Source organism: Salvelinus fontinalis, chromosome 24 (genome assembly GCF_029448725.1).
Source record: "Salvelinus fontinalis isolate EN_2023a chromosome 24, ASM2944872v1, whole genome shotgun sequence".
NCBI classification, from domain to species: domain Eukaryota; kingdom Metazoa; phylum Chordata; class Actinopteri; order Salmoniformes; family Salmonidae; genus Salvelinus; species Salvelinus fontinalis.
The window spans coordinates 36579120-36599094 of record NC_074688.1 but is presented as its reverse complement, the minus strand read 5'-3'; the positions used below and the strand labels follow the sequence as shown (position 1 = coordinate 36599094).

The following is a 19975-nucleotide window of genomic DNA, read 5'->3' as shown; positions in this document are numbered from 1 at the left end:
AGGAAGATAGCAGGCGTGACTATGAACACTGGCCAATGAGTTGATTGCGCAATGTTTTCTATTGACGTTTATCTTTATAAACCAGGAAGAAGTAGCCTACTCGGATATTAATGCTACACGGAAGTAGAAACGGTGCGATTCTATCTCCAGGACCAGTAAAAGGAAATCATTGAAAACTAGCCAATCACATATGTCAAGGTAATATGTTACATAACTGCGTCGTTTATAGGATGATTCGCCTATTTATGTGAAAGCATTCAGGTTCTCAAAATATTGTACATTTTATCAGACATATTTTCAAATTACGTATTACCTACTTTGCTTATGATTGTCGGTGGCAAGAAATAGCCATTCAATTCGATATCATCCACATATCATACGATCCTTATTTTTTGGATGTTTGTTTTAGGTTACTATAATAGACGCAATGACTGTGCAGAGCAACAAGCAAAGAGACCACGCCTTGGGGTCTGTTCAGGATTGCGGAACGTTACAGAACGTTCAGAAATTGGTCATGTTGACGAGACCGGGGGCAATTGTGGTTTTGTCTGGTTTAAAAAAAAAATGTAATCCGCAGAGACCACTTGAACTGGTTCTGTCATTTTTTTTATATAAGACACTGGGGGTACTTGGCTTATCCTCACTTGAGAAGACTCATGAGACCATATGCTAACTGGTAAAATGCACTTCTGGGGGTACTTCAGTGGTACTCTGGACAGAACAAAATGTTCTTGTTGGTACATTAACCGAAAAAGGTTGGGAAACCACTGCTCTACAGGACAGCAAGGCTATTTTACATGTATTATTTGTGTAATTCATACCATCTTAAAGTTAAAATCACTTGTACTCATAATTTGGCTGCTTGGCTCATGATCATTGTATTACTGTGCTACAATTGCCCGCAACCCTAACAGTCATGACGGAACCTGATGTGCCTAGCAAGAGACAGCAATAGTCAAATGTCATTCATGTCAATGTTTATCCAACATATAGCTTGAAATGTTGGACGTTAATACTCAGGACCATACAATAAGAATACAAATTAAATACCTGACCTCTAAGTGGCAGGTAGGCCTACCTCCTGACATTATTGACTATTACATTCCATCCTATTTGACCAGTTCAACCAGAGATTACACTGGCTGAACAGATATTGACGTTATTGCATCAGGCTGCTGTGATTTCATTATTTGTTGTTCACAATAACTTCAGGCTTGGAAATGTCAAATTTTACACAAAGCATCTGTTGTATGAGGAATTACTGTGTGTTCTGGAAAGACCAATATTGTGTTACTGTACAAAGCAATGTTCTTTATCAGCAACCAGCAGTTATGGCGCATGATCAACCAGCGCTCGATACTGTGACCAGAACAGTTGTATTTGTGACCATTTGACTTGGCAGTGCGACACACATTTTGAATTGGTCAGGTAAAACCATGTGCGGTTATTATGAGCAAGACATCAAATGTTTGTTTCAACTTGGTTTTCCATACAAGCCCCTTGCGGTCAACTTGGTTTTCCATACAAGCGCCTTGCGGTCAACTTGGTTTTCATACAAGCGCCTTGCGGTCAACTTGGTTTTTCATACAAGCGCCTTGCGGTCAACTTGGTTTTCCATACAAGCGCCTTGCGGTCAACTTGGTTTTTCATACAAGCCCCTTGCGGTCAACTTGGTTTTTCATACAAGCGCCTTGCGGTCAACTTGGTTTTTCATACAAGCGCCTTGCGGTCAACTTGGTTTTTCATACAAGCGCCTTGCGGTCAACTTGGTTTTTCATACAAGCGCCTTGCGGTCAACTTGGTTTTTCATACAAGCGCCTTGCGGTCAACTTGGTTTTTCATACAAGCGCCTTGCGGTCAACTTGGTTTTTCATACAAGCGCCTTGCGGTCAACTTGGTTTTTCATACAAGCGCCTTGCGGTCAACTTGGTTTTTCATACAAGCGCCTTGCGGTCAACTTGGTTTTTCATACAAGCGCCTTGCGGTCAACTTGGTTTTTCATACAAGCGTCTTGCGTCAGGAAGTCCAGGACCCAGTTCAGACCCAGGGCTGTCAGCTTTGTAATCAGCTTATAGGGCACTATGGTATTGAAGGCCGAGCTGTAGTCGAGGAACAGCATCCTCACATATGTATCCCTTTTGTCCAGGTGGGTAAGGGCAGTGTGTATTGCAATGTCGATTGTGTCAATTTCTTTCTTTTCTTTGTTTGGAGAGCATGTGTCTGGTTTTTCCGTGATGTTCAATGTGTGAACGTGCGTGCGTGCTTGAGCATGTATAGATACACCTGGCCTGCTCGCCAAGATCTGGCCACACCTATTCTTTAGAAGTTCCTGTTTTGGGATGTTCACGTCTGTTCACGTTTGATAACTCAATGGGGAGACTGCATTTGAGCCTTTTTGAATGCTCACATTTTAAAGTCAGAAGTTTGTAAATATAATATAATTGTACATTTATCACATCACCAGCGCTGTGTAAATAAATCCAATATTCATTTGCACCTCTATCTGCCTGACTACTGCGGAATCTTTGTCCTTATGACTGCTACAAGGTCCCTATTTTACAGCAGTATGCTATTTATTTAGTCAGGCAATGCCCACATTATTCTGACATATTTAGAATGTAAAAAAGAATAATCTGAATGTCAATTCATAATGCCATTGGGTAGGCCTGTTAAAACATGTTATTCTTACGGTGGTTATATATATATGTGTAGTTAGTCTGCCTAATAAAGTGTATATATATATATATATATATAATTATATTGGCTATTAAAACAGTTACCTACCTTGAAAATTACAATTAAGTGCTTGAAAAAGTCCTTTAAAATTGTCTTGGCAATGTCTGTGTAAACCCTTCATTGTGGCTACTTGCTCAGCCCACAAATGAAAGATCAAATCACCTGCTATTGAAATGATGCATTCATCATTCACTTCCCTGTCACATCTTTATTCGGGCACAAGGGCATGCTAATTTAAAAGATGGCTTGTCATTATTAGGCAGGTTCTATATGGAATTCAGGCTCATTATGGGACACACGCCAGGTCATTGTCAATTATTTTAAAAAGCGAGACCAAATCATGTGCTTTGTGCAACAACTGAAAAAGTTGGTGTAGAGAAATGTTCCCTCTAAAGTGCGTAGTAGTGCGCAGAAGATATAAAGTACCTGTCAAAAGTTTGGACACACCTGCTCATTCAAGGGTTTGTCTTTATTTTTACTGTTTTCTACTGTATATCATCCCATGTATAGAACCACAAGATTGAACTTCACTCAACTTTCTAGAGTTTTCCCTGTTAACACCATCAACGTTTCCCTTTATTGTGTCAATTGTGATTGAATCAACACAATATTACCCACTATCAATTCAACATAACGAAACAAAACTAACTACGCAAGAGATTGTCATATGAAGAATTCATTAGAGTAGGATTCTATTGCGCACGACTGAGCCCATACTTTACACCGAACGGTGCGGCATAACTAATCAGAGCTGCAGTAGGCCTATAGACAATATTTGGATCTGTGCCATTTACTTTGAACTGGACTGTATTTAGAGTTGTGGTCTTGAGTAGATGCGCTTGTTTGGAGATCAAAGCGAGAGCAGCATGTAGCCACGTGTGCACATTTTGTTCATATCCTTTTTTAGTTGCTTCTACGTGCTTCTACACCTGCATTGCTTGCTGTTTGGGGTTTTAGGCTGGGTTTCTGTACAGCACTTTGAGATATCAGCTGATGTAAGAAGGGCTATATAAATACATTTGATTTGTTTTAGTTAGTGAGTTATTAGCCCAGTTATAGATCATTTGTAGTCAGAAATAGGGAGTGATTGCTTCCTGCAAGAGCACAAAACATGTACATTTTTTGTGTTGTACTTTGAGACCGGCTTGAACACGCTAAATAGCCTATAGGCAGAGGTTAGCATAATTTGTCTGATTCTCTGTAATAATGGTTTGGGAATAATAATGCATTTTATTTTGAAAAGTGGTTTCTTGCATCGAAACACAACATGAGAGTAATTGTCACCTCCTTGTCTGAAGGACAAGTGGATAAACAGGTAAATGTCAAGCTCTGCATGTTAAAAAAAATAAAGTCTCATGGAATGAAGCCTACATTGAACACCACTCATTGGCTGCTACTGTAGGCCGAATGATAAAACAGCTATGTCCATGTTAAAATGTTATGGGATACATTTTCTCATTGTTTTTGATGGTAGGCCACTGGTAGACCTACATAATGATCAAATAGCCACAGTAGCCTACTTGGCCACTGTTGAAACTGTATCTTAAAGTGGGTACAGCCTCGGTGTTCATAATTAAACGCGCGCTGAAAGTTACACAGTATTTAAAAAATGTTCCAGTTTGCGTTCAGCAGACTTGAAATTTGCTCAGTGCCTCAAAAAATGTTTTGAGTGAACATTGTTGTAGAGCCCTGCCAACATGGTTAGATAAACCTCTCAATTACTGTCATCCTACTGTCAGTAGTTGCATTCTGTGGCTGCCTTTATAAAACAATTTATCATAGATACTTGGCATATTACCGTTTACTGTTGCACGGCAATTAAACTTTATGAACGTAAGACGCCCGTAAAAGGACAATGATATGACATCTGACTTCTCCATACAGGAGCCAAAATGGTGAACTTCTGTGGATTGGTAACTGTCAAGAATGAACCAGGTACGGTTTGAAAGCATAAATGATTGTTTACTTCCTGTGTCTGTTTCTCTTCCTTTTTTATTAAATAAATACTTCAGAACATTTCACCACCTTTACAGTTGAAGTCGGAAGTTTACATACACTTAGGTTGGAGTTATTAAAACTCGTTTTTCAACCACTCCACACATTTCTTGTTAACAAACTATAGTTTTGGAAAGTCAGTTAGAACATCTACTTTGTGCATGACACAAGTCATTTTAACAACAATTGTTTACAGACAGATTATTTCACTTGTAATTCACTGTATCGCAATTCCAGTGGGTCAGAAGTTTACATACACTAAGTTGACTGTGCCTTTAAAGTGCTTGGAAAATTCCAGAAAATTATGTCATGGCTTTAGAAGCTTCTGATAGGCTAATTGACATCATTTGAGTCAATTGGAGGTGTACCTGTGGATGTATTTCAAGGCCTACGGTCAAACTCAGTGCCTCTTTGCTTGACATCATGGGAAAATCTAAAATAAATCAGCCAAGACCTTGGTCTGGTTCATCCTTGGGAGCAATTTCCAAATGCCTGAGGGTACCACGTTCATCTGTACAAACAATAGTACGCAAGTATGAACACCATGGGACCACGCAACCGTCATACCGCTCAGGAAGGAGACGCGTTCTGTCTCCTAGAGATGAACGTACTTTGGTGCGAAAAGTGCAAATCAATCCCAGAACAACGGCAAAGGACCTTGTGAAGATGCTGGCGGAAACAGGTACAAAAGTATCTATATCCACAGTAAAACGAGTCCTATATCGACATAACCTGAAAGGCTGTTCAGCAAGGAAGAAGCCACTTCTCCAAAACCAGCATTAAAAAAAGCCAGAATACGGTTTGCAACTGCACATGGGGACAAAGATTGTACTTTGTGGAGAAATGTCCTCTGTTCTGATGAAACAAAAATAGAGCTGCTTGGCCATAATGACCATTGTTATGTTTGGAGGAAAAAGGGGGTGGCTTGCAAGCCGAAGAACACCATCCCAACCGTGAAGCACGGGGGTGGCAGCATCATGTTGTGGGGGTGCTTTGCTGCAGGAGTGACTGGTGCACTTCACAAAATAGATGGCATCATGAGGCAGGACAATTATGTGGATATATTGAAGCAACATCTCAAGACATCAGTCAGGAAGTTAAAGCTTGGTCGCAAATGGGTCTTCCAAATGGACAATGACCCCAAGCATACTTCCAAAGTTGTGGCAAAATGGCTTAAGGACAACAAAGTCTAGGTATTGGAGTGGCCATCACAAAGCCCTGACCTCAATCCTATAGAAAATGTGGGCAGAACTGAAAAAGTGTGTCTGAGCAAGGAGGCCTACAAACCTGACTCAGTTACACCAGCTCTGTCAGGAGGAATGAGCCAAAATTCAACCAACTTATTGTGGGAAGCTTGTGGAAGGCTACCTGAAACGATTGACCCAAGTTAAACAATTTAAAGGCAATGCTACCAAATACTAATTGAGTGTATGTTTACTTCTGACCCACTGGGAATGGGATGAAGGAAATAAAAGCTGAAATAAGTCATTCTCTCTACTATTATTCTGACATTTCATATTCTTAAAATGAAGTGGTGATCCTAACTGACCAAAACAGGGAATTTTTACTAGGATTAAATGTCAGGAATTGTGAAACTGAGTTTAAATGTATTTGGCTCAGGTGTATGTAAACTTCTGATTTCAAGTGTATATTGTTTTTCACAAAATAAAAAATATGTTGCTCCATCCATCCCTCCTTCTCTCAGTGCCTCTGAAGAGTATTGCTGTGGAAGTGAGTGTGCAGGGGCATGTGGCCACTGTGAGCTCCACTCTGCAGTATGAGAACCAGGAGCAGAGCCCTCTGGAGGCCATCTTTGTTTTCCCTCTGCCGGGAGAGGCTGCTGTCTGCAGGTTCAGCGCCAAGATAGGACAGACTGAGGTGGTGGCTGAGGTTCAGGAGAAACAGAAGGTGAGGAGAGATGACAAGTCAATAATGAGACAAATGCAACTATAGACATATTTTTTATGACATTTTCTGAGATCTACAAAAGTATAATTTATTGCAGGATTTGAGTTAATTTCACATTAATACCAATCAATAACATGTTAGTACAAGTGTTGTTACTAGTGTAATTAGAGCGTTACTACACAGTTTTAAGAGAAACTTGGTGTAAAATGTTACCGGCCAGCTAACCTGGCCCCATTTCCATCAAGGCAACCTAATAATCCCTTAATTCCTAATTGGCAAATATCACTCCTCGCCTCTCCACCATGAGATCTGATGTGTGGTGAGCGTTCTGGTACAAAATGGTTGCTGTGCATCACCCAGGTGGGTACCACACATTGATGATGGCTGAGATGAGTTTCCCCCTTACTATGTAAAGTACTTTTGGTACCTCAGTTGGTAGAAAGGCTCTATATAAATCCAATCCATAACTTATTATTATCACTTTATGGTTAACCAGCAGTCTATGACCTAGTGGGCTTCAAAAGTTATTCAGATGTTTGTTGACAGCTCTCTGCTCTCAGTATTAGACTTTGACCCTGTAAAACTGGTTCCCAACCTACTGCTTTGTCAAAGCGACTCTCTCTCAAACCCCATTGACCTGACTAGTGTCAGTCAGACAGCACCTTCCCCTGGATGTATGCTACTGTACTTTACTGTGTCAGGTTGATGATGCGTCCCTGTGTTCCTCTGTCCCTCCTCAGGCACAGGAGCAGTATGATGATGCATTGAGCTCGGGACAGCAGGCCTTCCTATTGGAGGAGAGTGATGAGAGCCCGGACGTGTTCAAGCTGAGTGTGGGAAGTCTGCCTCCAGGGGAGAAGGCCTCTGTCAGCCTGGACTATGTGACAGAGCTGGCTGTACAGGCTGACGACGGCCTGAGGCTCTGCCTGCCCGCCGTGCTCAACCCCCGCTACCAACCCCAGGGTAAGAACATGGGCCCCTGTATAGAGACACAAACCACTAATACGTCATAGGGCACTGCAAAACAAAGTAAAAACCTTGTGGGCAGCAGTGTGACTAGGAATCAGTACCTGGTCCCATAGGGCAGTGGTCTTCAGTCCTGCTATTGGAGACCCACAGGGGATGGTGCATGCTTTAGTTAGTCCCGTTTTAATGAATTAATCATTATTGAATTAATCAAGGTCTTGGTGAGTTGTTGATGAGATGAAAGAAGTGTTAGTGCTGGGCTGGAACAAAAACATTTTAATCTGTGGGTCTCTCTCTCCCCTCTCTCCCTCACCCATCTCTCTCTCTAAGGGTCAGACAGTGGTAGTGGTGGCAGTGCCCAGGTGTCCTCGGTGCCCGCTGGTTCTGTCCCCTACAGTCTGTCCCTCAGTGCCCATGTGTCGTCCCCTCATCCCATCTCTAGAGTAGAGTCCAACTGTCCCCTGGACCCACTCAACTACCTCAACACAGAGAAAACCCAAGCCACGGTACTGTGTGTGTGTGTGTGTGTGTGTGTTCATATGCATGTGTAAGTGTGTTGCTTTACGTACGTACGTATGAATGTGTACACTGTGTGTATGTCTGTGTGCTTGCACTCTCACTAGCACCATAAACCATCAGAATCCTTCATAGTTGTTCAATTCCCCCTCTGACTGCTCTGCATTAATGTGAATGTTGTTCTAACTGCAGGTCAGCCTGGCTGCAGGTCATCAGTTTGACCGGGATGTTGAGCTGTTGTTGTATTACCAAGACACCCATCAGCCTACTGCTATAGTAGAGGCAGCACAGGCTTCTGCCAAGCCAGGTGAGGGGGGTGGGTGTACTCTGTTGTAGATTGGTGTATATGAGATCAATGAGTAGTCTAGTCTACTACTTTCATCCATGTTTACAGAGAGGGACATGGTGAGACTGAAGGAGGGGCGTCCTCTAGAAATGGAGAATAACTGTTGGACACTTAATCCTTTCTCTCGTTCTCTTTCTCACCCTCACGCTTTCTCTCTCTCTCTCTCTCTCTAGGCTCTCTGATGGGTGACCCAGTGGTCATGCTGAGCTTGTACCCAGAGTTCCCCAAGGATGTGATGTCATCTATGACCTCACACGGGGAGTTCCTGTTCGTAGTGGATCGCTCTGGTAGCATGGAATGCCCCATGCACCTTGGGTCTGGGTCACAGGACCGTATTGGCAGTGCCAGGGTATACACACACACACACAGCAACCCTATTCTAATGAATGAACAGCTCAATCTGCACAGGATTCACCACTAGGTAGTTTGGAGTTATATCCAGTACACTGTGGTTACTCTGTACTAGTTTTTTAAGACTGTCCTATAAGGTTTATTGAAAAGTAAAGACACTTGTTGGACTTCTCTCTTGCAGGATACTCTGCTGCTCTTGCTGAAAAGCCTGCCTATGGGCTGCTACTTCAACATCATCGGCTTTGGGTCCAGTTATGAGTCCTTCTTTTCGTGAGTGTTTTCTCCTTCCAACCCCTGTTTCAATCATGTTTACATCTAATCATTTGCACCCCATAGGGGAATGATTCAAATGTCCATGGCATGGGTCTGTAATATGTTGTGGTGATGACCCTTTGACCTTGTGTGTGTATATCTATCTGGACGTCAGTAAGAGTGTGGAGTACAGCCAGAAGACTATGGATGAGGCTCTGCAGAAGGTGAAAGAAATGAGGGCTGACCTGGGAGGTACAGAGATCCTCCAGCCTTTAAAACATATCTACAGCCAGCCCTGCCTCCCCGACCAGCCCAGACAGGTAGCTAACACACCTTACATACCTTACAGTGCCTTAGACCGAGTGGCGCAGCGGTCTAAGGCACTGCATCTCAGTGCTAGAGGCGTCACTACAGACCCTGGTTTGATTCCAGGCTGTATCACAACCGGCCGTGATTTTGAGTCCCATAGGGCGGTGCACAATTGGCCCAGCGTTGTCCGGATTAGCGTTTGGCCGGGGTAGGCCGTCATTGTAAAAAAGAATTTGTTCTTATTTGACTTGTGTAACGGATGTGAAATGGCTAGCTAGTTAGCGGGTACGCGCTAGTAGCATTTCAATCAGTTACGTCACTTGCTCTGAGACTTAAGTAGTGTTGCCCCTTGCTTTGCAAGGGCCGCGGCTTTTGTGGAGCGATGGGTAACGACGCTTCGTGGTTGACTGTTGTTGATGTGTGCAGAGGGTCCCTGGTTCGCGCCCGTTCGGGGCGAGGGGACGGTTTAAAGTTATACTGTTACATTGGTGCCGTGACCCGGATCACTGGTTGCTGCGGAAAAGGAGGAGGTTGAAAGGGGGGTGAGTGTAACGGATGTGAAATGGCTAGCTAGTTAGCGGGTACGCGCTAGTAGCATTTCAATCAGTTACGTCACTTGCTCTGAGACTTAAGTAGTGTTGCCCCTTGCTTTGCAAGGGCCGCGGCTTTTGTGGAGCGATGGGTAACGACGCTTCGTGGTTGACTGTTGTTGATGTGTGCAGAGGGTCCCTGGTTCGCGCCCGTTCGGGGCGAGGGGACGGTTTAAAGTTATACTGTTACACTTGCCTAGTTAAATAATAATAATATACACACAAACACTGCTATAGAGAAATGTCTGTACTTTCTGTAACGATGCTTCCATTGAAACAGAACCTCATGCTTTGCTTTACTGTGGGTTATACAATGACATTAGGGATTATGTTTTCGTCAGCTATCCAGCCAAAGTGATAGTTAAAATTATCTAGATGAAAATAATAGATTGTGTACAATGTTATCAGGTAACAATGTAAATGCCTCTGTTAAAGCCTGCCACCATATCCTCCAACAGACATTTCTTTAGAAGTTTCTGAATGTCCTTTTATCTACTTTACTTAGTTTTGTTTATGCATACGTGTATAGATGACGCAATGTATAACGACTGTTACCCAAAATATAGATCATGTAATGTATTTTTGATGACGCCAAAGGAACCACTGTACCATGTTTAACTAGGTTTGTTTTTTAGTGTCTCAACTATCTGAGTGGTCAACAAAAATCTGTCAGTTATTGTATCATTGTGGAGTGGCCTTTTAATATTTTTTCCAATCACCTCACTCATTGGCCTTCTATATACCTTACACACACTGTGATTCATACAGGTTCCTCCTGAAACTCCTCCCACCTTTCCATGTGTAACACGCAGGATATGAACCCTGGTCTCCCACGGGAGCAACCAATGTCTTAGACCATGAATTCCCTTTTGGGCTTTGGGCATGTTTAGTTACAGAGTAACACCCTAGCAAACAGTGTATTTTGAGTGTGGTATTTACAGTAACACGCCTGGCTTACTGGGACATCAAATAGACCTGTGTTTTTGGTTACTAAGGAAACATTCTCAGTATACTTCAGTGCTGCACGTACATTATTTAACGTTGAGACATGATCAACATACCCGCCCTGTCCTCCACAGCTCTTCTTGTTCACTGACGGTGAGGTGGGGAACACCAAGGAAGTCCTGGATCTGGTGAAGACTAATGCCGGTTCTCACAGGTACTGTTTCCCCTATCATTACCTAGTTGGGGCAGAGATCCCATAGCTAGCTCTGTCACCTCCCACCTGAAAGAATTGGACTACCTGGTTTTAATAGAGAGTTTGTTACAGAACCCATTGCACCTGTCTGGAAAGTAAAGCTCTAACCACTGGTCTTTTTGACTCAAAAGATGAATTGTAAAACCCAATCTAAAGTAAACCAACCCAACCTGTCTGTGAGCAGCAGTGTGAGAGTTCTGTCGGTTAGGGTTTTTCACCCCTGTTAGAAAACAAAAGCTTTTGTATTGATGATTCTTCCTGTACAGTTATGTGTTTTCAGTCACCCCACGAGGACAAGAAAATTATACAAGTCAGATGGATTTGGTTGATAGACTTATTTTGGTATTTGATAACAACAATAATACTGTTTCCTGGGTGTGTCCCTGTCAGGTGTTTCTCCTTTGGGATCGGGGAGGGGGCCAGCACTGCTCTCATTTCTGGGGTGGCCAAGCAGGCCAGAGGGCACGCACAGTTTATCACAGGACAGGACAGGATGCAGCCCAAAGTAAGAGAGCTTATCAGTGTGTACATGTGTAAAGTGAGGGCTGTATTGGTTTCAAACATTTATCACCTTCTTTATTTTCTCTTGTTTTTTCTCTTTCCTTTTTTAATTACATTATTTACCACTTTCCCACCTTCACTCTCCTCCCTCAGGCGATGCAGTCTCTCCGGTTTTCCCTGCAGCCAGCTGTGGTGGACATCTCAGTCAAGTGGAATGTCCCAAAGGGGGTCTCTGTCACCCCTTTGTCTCCACCAATCAGAGTGGTCTTCCAGGGCCAAAGAGCACTTCTGTATGCCCAGCTCACTGGGGAGGTGAGGACTCTGCCTTCTACTGTCATGAATGTTAATATTGTTTAACATACAGTATGCCAATGTTCAAATGACACTGGTAAGGTCATAACTTATTTGCAAGACAACCATTTTTTGGGTCACGGTCCACGTGTTTTTACTAAACTTAGTATTTCCTTGTTTTCTTTCTCTCGTTCTGTCTGTCTCTTTCTCCTTCTCGCTCTCTCTCATTCTCTCCCCTGCTCAGAGCTCAGGGGACACAGAGGGCTCGGTGATAGTGAAGTACAGCCTGGCCAAACAGCCTGTTGAGAACCAGCTGAGCTTCAGTCTTAAGCCTGCAGAGGACACTGGGTAAAAACAACACTGCAGTCAGATGCATTAAGGGAATGTGCCACTATTTACAGGCAACAATGCCATGACACTCCCTTAATAGAAACTGTGCCAACACTTCTAATGCATTTCAGATATGTAGTATGATTTGATATATATATATATATATATATATATATTAGTACTGTAGGTACCCCCATCTTATCATCGACCCTCGTCTTCCCCACTCCACCGTCTTAATCTCTCTATATCCCTCCTCTCCCAATTCTAACTCTTATCTCTCTCTCTCTTTCCTCTACTTCTTCTCTATCCCTCCTCTCCAGAATGACCGTCCACAGGCTGGGTGCTCGAACCCTGATCCAATCCCTGGAGGTGGAAGAGAGAGAGCAGGATGGGGAGAAGGAGGGAGTGAAAGAGAAGGTGATAGAGCTCAGCATCCAATCAGGAGTGAGCAGTGCCTTTACTGCCTTCATCGCTGTCCACAAAGGAGATGGAGAGGCCCTGCATGGACAGTTGCTACGCAGACAAGTCCCCACGCCAAGTGAGTGAGTGATTGTGTGACGGGGAGAGGCTGTGCAAGGAAATTATTTTATGCAGATATGTAAACAGTGCTAAATAAATGGTAACCGCGAGCTGAAGAGTCTCAAGCTGTGCCCCCTGCACTTGTGAGACAGAATCCTCATTGTTTAGTCATTAATGTGTTCGGTGCATGAACTAAAATGTTTGTAACCCAGTGACCTGTGTTTTTCCCTTCTTTCTCAGTGTTGTATCACAGCCCCATGCCCATGATGATGTTGTGTAGTATGGCTCAGTGCAGCCCCATGCCCATGGTGATGGGGTGTGGTATGGCTCAGGACAGCCCCATGCCCATGGTGACGGCGTGTACTATGCAGATGAAAATGAGGTCCCCAGTCAAGTTAAAGTTGAGCAAAAAGAGTAAAGGTCAGCACCGAGTCTATTTGTTTAAGAAACAAGTTACATGTCTCTATTTCATATGCTTACGTATCACTATTATGAGTTAATACTAAACCCTGTTAATATGATCCCTGTTCAGTTGTATTAAGATTGTGATCTTATGGGTTCTTGTTTAAAGTCTGCATGTTTTGAATAAACTACATGTTTTATTCATTTCAGGGTTAATTCAAATAATAGAATTTTACAAAATGTGTATTGACACACTTCATAACTTTTACAGAAATGTTGGAATCAACATTGTTAATGTTGAATTATACTAAACAAAAATATAAAACGCAACATGCAACAATTTTAATAGATTTTACGGAGTTACAGTTCATATGAGTAAACCAGTCAATTTTAAATACATCCATTAGGTCCTAATATATTGATTTTACATGACTGGGAATATAGATATGTGTCTGTTGGTCACAGATGCCTTAAAAAAAAATGGGCCTCAGGATATCGTCACGGTATTTTTGTGCATTCAAATTGCCATTGATAAAATGCAATTGTGTTCGTTGTCCGTAGCTTCTGCCTGCCCGTACCATAACCCCACCGCCACCATGGGGCACTCTGTTCACAACGTTGACATCAGCAAATCACTCACCCACACAACGCCATACACGTGGTATGCAGGTTGTGAGGCCCTTAGGACGTACTGCCAAATTTTCTTAAACGGCGTTAGAGGCGGCTTATGGTAGAGAAATTAACATTCAATTATCTGGCAACAGCTCTGGTGGACATTCCTGCAGTCAGCATGACAATTGCATGCTCCCTCAACTTGAGACATCTGTGGAGTTGTATGAAAAAGCTGCACATTTATTGTCCCCAACACAAGGTTCACCTGTGTAATGATCATGCTGTTTAATCAGCTTCTTGATATGCCACACCTGTCAAGTGATGGATTATCTTGGCAAATGGGAAATTCTCACTATCAGGGATGTAAACCAATTTGTGCACAACATTTTATTTGAGCTTACCAAAAATTTCTGGCATCTTTTATTTCAGCTCATGAAACATGGGACCAACAATTTACATGTTGCGTTTATATTTTTGATCAGTGTATTTTGGGTAGAAGTACTGTAATGTTGAATTGTGATCTTTAATAGATAGACTTTTGTTAGTGGGAATGTACGACACTAACATAAACAATTTACATTGGGTTTCAGGTTTGGATGCTTTAGAAGTATTAGACTATGACGACAACTGTTCCGAAGGTAATTTTAAGGGTTAATGTCTGTGTTAACCTAATTCCAAATACCTGTTATTCACATGGGAATTGTAACACTGTTTGATGCTCCTTTGTTCTATTTATTGTGATTGTATTACTCAAGCACAGCACAAGGATTTTACCGCAACTGTTAGGATTCTGGTTAGGGTGACCCAGTTAGCCACTGGCGCTATAATGGAACAGTTAAGGTATTAGGTATGTAATCATTTAGATAATTTGTAACCGTTCTAACCATTAAGTTGTCCAATGCCATTAGACTTTGACTCTCCAGCCCCAACCTCTAAGCCTGTGAGGGACCCTCTCCTCCAGCTGATCTCCCTTCAGAAGGCCTCTGGTTCCTGGGTCCTGGAGGCAGCGTTGGCTGAGGTGCTGGCGAAGACTGAGGAGGAGGTGTCCAAGCCAAAGCCTGCACAGGTAGGTCCTGAGATGCCAGGGTTTTTCTTTGTTTTTACTATTTTCTACATTTTAGAATAATAGACAAGACATAAACACTATGAAATAACACATGGAATCATATAGTAACCGTAAGTGTTAAACAAATCAAAATATATTTTAAATTCTTCAAAGTAGCCACCCTTTGCCTTGACAGCTTTGCACATTCTTGGAATTCTCTCAACCAGCTTCACCTGGAATGATTTTCCAACAGCATGTAAGGAGTTCCCACATATGCTGAGCACTTGTTGGCTGCTTTTCCTTCACTCTGCGGTCCAACTCATCCTTAACCATCTCAATTGGGTTGAGTTTGGGTGATTGTGAAGGCCAGGTCATCTGATGCAGCACTCCATCTCTCTTCTTCTTGGTCAAATATCCCTTACACAGCCCGGAGGTGTGTTGGGTCATTGTCCTGTTAAAAAACAAATTATACTCCCACTAAGCGCAAACCAGATGGGATGGCGTATCGCTGCAGAATGCTGTGCTAGCCATGCTGGTTAAGTGTGCCTTCAATTCTAAATAAATCAGACCGTGTCACCAGCAAAGCACCATGACACCCCCTCCATGCTTCACGGTGGGAACCACACATGCGGAGATCATCCGTTCATCTACTCTGCGTTTCACAAAGACCCGCCGGTTGGAACCAAACATCTCAAATTTGGATTCATCAGACCAAAAGACAGATTTCCACTGGTCTAATGTCCATTGCTTGTGTTTCTTGGCCCAAGCAAGTCTCTTATTCTTATTGGTGTCCTTCAGTAGTGGTTTCTTTGCAGCAATTCAACCATGAAAGCCGGATTCACGCAGTCTCCTCTGAACAGTTGATGTTGAGATGCGTCTGTTACTTGTACTCTGTGAAGCATTTATTTGGGCTGCAATTTCTGAGGCTGGTAACTCTAATGAACTTATCCTCTGCAGCATAGGTAACTCTGGCTCTTCCTTTCCTGTGGCGGTCCTCATGAGAACTATTTTCATCATAGCGCTTGATGGTTTTTGTAACTGCACTTGAAGAAACTTTAAAAGTTCTTGAAATTTTCCAGATTGACCCTCTTTCATGTCTTAAAGTAATGACGGACTGTTGTTTCTCTTTGCTTATTTGAGCTTTTCTTGCCATAATATGGACTTGGTATTTTACCAAATAGGGCTGTCTTCTGTATACCACCCCTACCATGTCACAACACAACTGATTGGCTCAAACGCATTAAGAAGGAAATACATTTCACAATTTCACTTTTAACAAGGCTCACCTGTTCATTGAAATGCATTCCAGGTGACTACCTCATGAAGCTGGTTGAGAGAATGACAAGAGTGTGCAAAGCTGTCATCAAGGCAAAGGGTGGCTACTTTGAAGAATCTCAAAAACAAATCAAAATATATTTTATGTTACTTTTTAGGTTACTACATGATTCCATAGTTTTGATGTCGTCACTATTATTCTACAATGTAGAACGTAGTAAAAATAAAGAAAAACCCTTGAATGAAGAGGTGTGTCCAAACTTTTGACTGATACTGTATATTATGAGCATGCTGCAAGATGATGCACTCACAGAGTATCTGCACGTGCACTCTATAGAAAGACCATCAGCTCTGGACAAAAGCATGATGAACATTGAATTGAATGTCCCCATGTCTCAGTGTCCTTATTTTCTGTTTATCTCTCCATCTGTCTGTCTCTCGCTCTCACTCTCTCCCTCACTCAGGTGGACCAGGAGGTGTGGGCCACGGTTCTAGCCCTGGTATGGCTCTATGGTTTCAAGATGGAGGCTCAGGAGGAGTGGCAGTTTCTGGCCATGAAGGCAGTATCATGGATCCAGGCTCAGAAAGGTAGCTATAGCTTACTCTCATAGTCCTGGCAACTCTTGTCCTTCATCTGCCCTGATTTGGAAAGAAATTGTTTAGGTGAAAGCAATTTCCTAGTAGGAATCTACCATACTGTATTACTTAAATGACAAATATATTTACATTTTGAGTATTATCATTCACAATACAATGTTGGTGGTATTTTGTCTTAAAACAAGTGTTCCAGATACATTGTGCCAATCCTTGCCACCATGATGCTACAGTATAATGATGCCTGTCCTGGTGATGTTGTGTGTTTTCAGCGACCAGTGTGTCCGAGTGTGTCCAGGCTGGAAATAACCTTCTGGGTTGCCAAGTGCAGAAAGACACCCTGGGGCTCTAACATGTTCACCCTCCCAGTCCTCTCTCTGTCCCCCATACACCTACTACTCTACCTGGGGTGAGATATACGCACAACCCTGCCTGCTCCTAGTCCCCTCCTCCAAGCAAACTGGTGGAGCTAGCAACTGTACTCGCCTGAGCAAGCCTAATTATCAACCTCTTACCTATATTAGCCTCTTGTCATTTACTGTTGGGACACTTATGTATCTCAATGTATTGGTTGTTATTAACATATCAACATGAATCTACGTGTTACATATACAGCTGTACTTGTTAGACTTTGCTTTGGTTATCACTTCCATATAGACTACTGGAACCAATGTGTATGCAGTACTTGTCATCACTAACCAAAATGCTTGGTAAAAGGCCTTATTATTGTATGCATTATCCACGTATATGAGGCCAAATGCATGCAGGGAGAAGTTGTGGATAATATGAAAAGCCAAATGAGTGCCTATCCGGGTGCCTTTACTGTGTGATCATGTAACACTGTCTCTGTATTCATGTAATTCCTCATATACACTACCGTTCAAAAGTTTGGGGTCACTTAAATATATATTTTTTTTTTTGTAAGAAAAGCACATTTTTGTCCATTTAAAATAACATCAAATTGAGCAGAAATACAGTGTAGACATTGTTAATGTTGTAAATGACTTGTAGTTGGAAACGGCTGATTTTTAATGGAATATCTACATAGGCGTATAAAGGTCCATTATCAGCAACCATCACTCCTGTGTTCCAATGGCACATTGTGTTAGCTAATCCAAGTTTATAATTTTAAAAGGATAATTGATCATTAGAAAACCCTTTTCCAATTATGTTAGCACAGCTGAAAACTGTTGTGCTGATTTTAAAGAAGCAATAAAACTGGCCTTCTTTAGACTAGCTGAGTATTTCTAAGTTACCCCAAACTTTTGAATGGTAGTGTACACCACCGGTCAAAAGTTTGGACACCCCTACTCATTCAAGGGTTTTTATTTATTTTTTACTATTTTCTACATTGTACAATAATGAAGACATCAAAACTATGAATTAACACATGGAATCATCTAGTTACAATAAAAGTGTTAAACAAATCACAATGTGAGATTTTTCAAAGTAGCCACCCTTTGCCTTGATGACAACTTTGCACACTCTTGGCATTCTCTCAACCAGCTTCACCTGGAATGCTTTCAAAACAGTCTTGAAGGACTTCCCACATATGCTGAGCACTTGTTGGCTGCTTTTCCTTCACTCTGCGGTCTGACTCATCCCAAACCCTCTCAATTTGGTTGTGGTCTGGGGATTTTGGAGGCCAGGTCATCTGATGCAGCACTCCATCACTATCATCCTTGTTAAAATAGCCCTTACACAGCCTGGCGGTCTGTTGTGTCATTGTCCTGTTGAAAAACAAATGATAGTCCCACTAAACCCAAACCAGATGGGATGGCATAACCAGCATTCTGCAGCGATAAGTGTTTCTTAAATTCTAAATAAATCACAGACAGTGTCACCAGAAAAGCACCCCCACATCATAACACCTCCTCCATGCTTTACGGTGGGAAATACACATGCAGAGATCATCTGTTCACCCACACCGCGTCTCACAAAGACACAGCTGTTGGAACCAAAAATCCAGACCAAAGGACAAATTTCCACCGGTCTCATGTCCATTGCTCGTGTTTCTTGGCCCAAGCAAGTCTCTTTTTCTCATTGGTGTTCTTTAGTAGTGATTTTCTTTGCAGCAATGCGACCATAAAGGCCCGATTCACACAGTATCCTCTGAACAGTTGATTTTGAGATGTGTCTGTTACTTGAACTCTGAAGCATTTATTTGGGCTGCAATTTCTGATGTTAACTCTAATGAACCTATCCTCTGCAGCAGAAGTAATTCTGGGTATTCCTTTCCTGTGGTGGTCCTCATGAGAGCCAGTTTCATCATAGCGCTTGATGTTTTTTTGCAACTGCATCCCCCCCACCATGTCACAACACAACTGATTGGCTCAAACGCATTAAGAAGGAAATTAAAATTTACTTTTAACAAAGCACACCTTTTCATTGAAATGCATTCCAGGTGACTACCTCATGAAGATGGTTGAGAGAATGTCAAGAGTGTGCAAAGCTGTCATCAAGGCAAAGGGTGGAGACTTTGAAGAATCTCAAATATATTTAGATTTGTTCAAAAAATAACACTTTTTTGGTTACTACATGATTCCATATGTGTTATTTCATAGTTTTGAAGTCTTCACTATTATTCTACAATGTAGAAAATAGTCAAAAATAAAGAAAAACCATGAATGAGTAGGTGTTCTAAAACTTTTGACTGGTATCGTACGACTTCACTTGATAAAAATGGATCATAATCTACATCTTTATTGGTCATTGTATCTATTTTCTTAATGACTCCACTCGGTTCCTTCTGCATTGAACCGACGTCAGGAGTTACCAACCCCTCCTGGGGAGCCACTGGGTGACCGGCTTTTGAACACACCTGATTAATAGGGTCCATGAGAAGTTTTACAGTAGGTCCCTCCTGATGAGGAAGAGTAGGCTAGAAGACAACTTTTAACAAACACTATATATACACAAAAGTATTTGTGTATTTTCAAATTAGCGGATTCGGCTGTTTCAGCCACACCCGTTGCTGGCAGTTGTATAAAATCGAGCAGACAGACATGCAATCTCCATAGGAAAATATTAGCAGTAGAATGGCCTTACTGAAGAGCTCAGTGACTTTCAATGTGGCACCGTCATAGGATAGAGCTGCTCCAGTCAACCATAAGTGCTGTTATTGTGAAGTGGAAATGTCTTGGAGCAGCAACAGCTCTGCCAGGAAGTGGTAGGCCACACAAGCTCACAGAACGGGACCGCTGAGTGCTGAAGCGCTGAGCGTGTAAAAATTGTCTGTC

General features: G+C 42.2%; 1 protein-coding gene across 1 annotated transcript; it reads left to right on the top strand.

Annotated features, from left to right (window-relative positions):
• Nucleotides 1-69: 69 nt before the first annotated feature.
• LOC129822371 (von Willebrand factor A domain-containing protein 5A-like) lies at nucleotides 70-19435 on the top strand. Its single transcript, XM_055880599.1, has 19 exons — nucleotides 70-198; nucleotides 4621-4671; nucleotides 6437-6639; nucleotides 7380-7602; nucleotides 7936-8111; nucleotides 8314-8428; nucleotides 8641-8816; nucleotides 9000-9088; nucleotides 9246-9390; nucleotides 11049-11128; nucleotides 11558-11672; nucleotides 11822-11980; nucleotides 12204-12307; nucleotides 12610-12827; nucleotides 13049-13228; nucleotides 14413-14460; nucleotides 14731-14888; nucleotides 16607-16730; nucleotides 17009-19435. The coding sequence occupies exons 2-19, from the start codon at nucleotides 4629-4631 to the stop codon at nucleotides 17086-17088; spliced, it is 2436 nt and encodes an 811-aa protein (XP_055736574.1). The 5' UTR covers nucleotides 70-198; nucleotides 4621-4628; the 3' UTR covers nucleotides 17089-19435.
• Nucleotides 19436-19975: the final 540 nt, after the last annotated feature.

Excerpts from the sequence above, each read along its gene's own strand:
- LOC129822371 (XM_055880599.1), top strand. The coding sequence starts at position 4,629 with ATGGTGAACTTCTGTGGATTGGTAACTGTCAAGAATGAACCAG. Across the intron at positions 7,603-7,935 it reads CCCCCGCTACCAACCCCAGG|GGTCAGACAGTGGTAGTGGT; the intron begins GTAAGAACATGG and ends TCTCTCTCTAAG. Across the intron at positions 14,461-14,730 it reads TGACGACAACTGTTCCGAAG|ACTTTGACTCTCCAGCCCCA; the intron begins GTAATTTTAAGG and ends CAATGCCATTAG.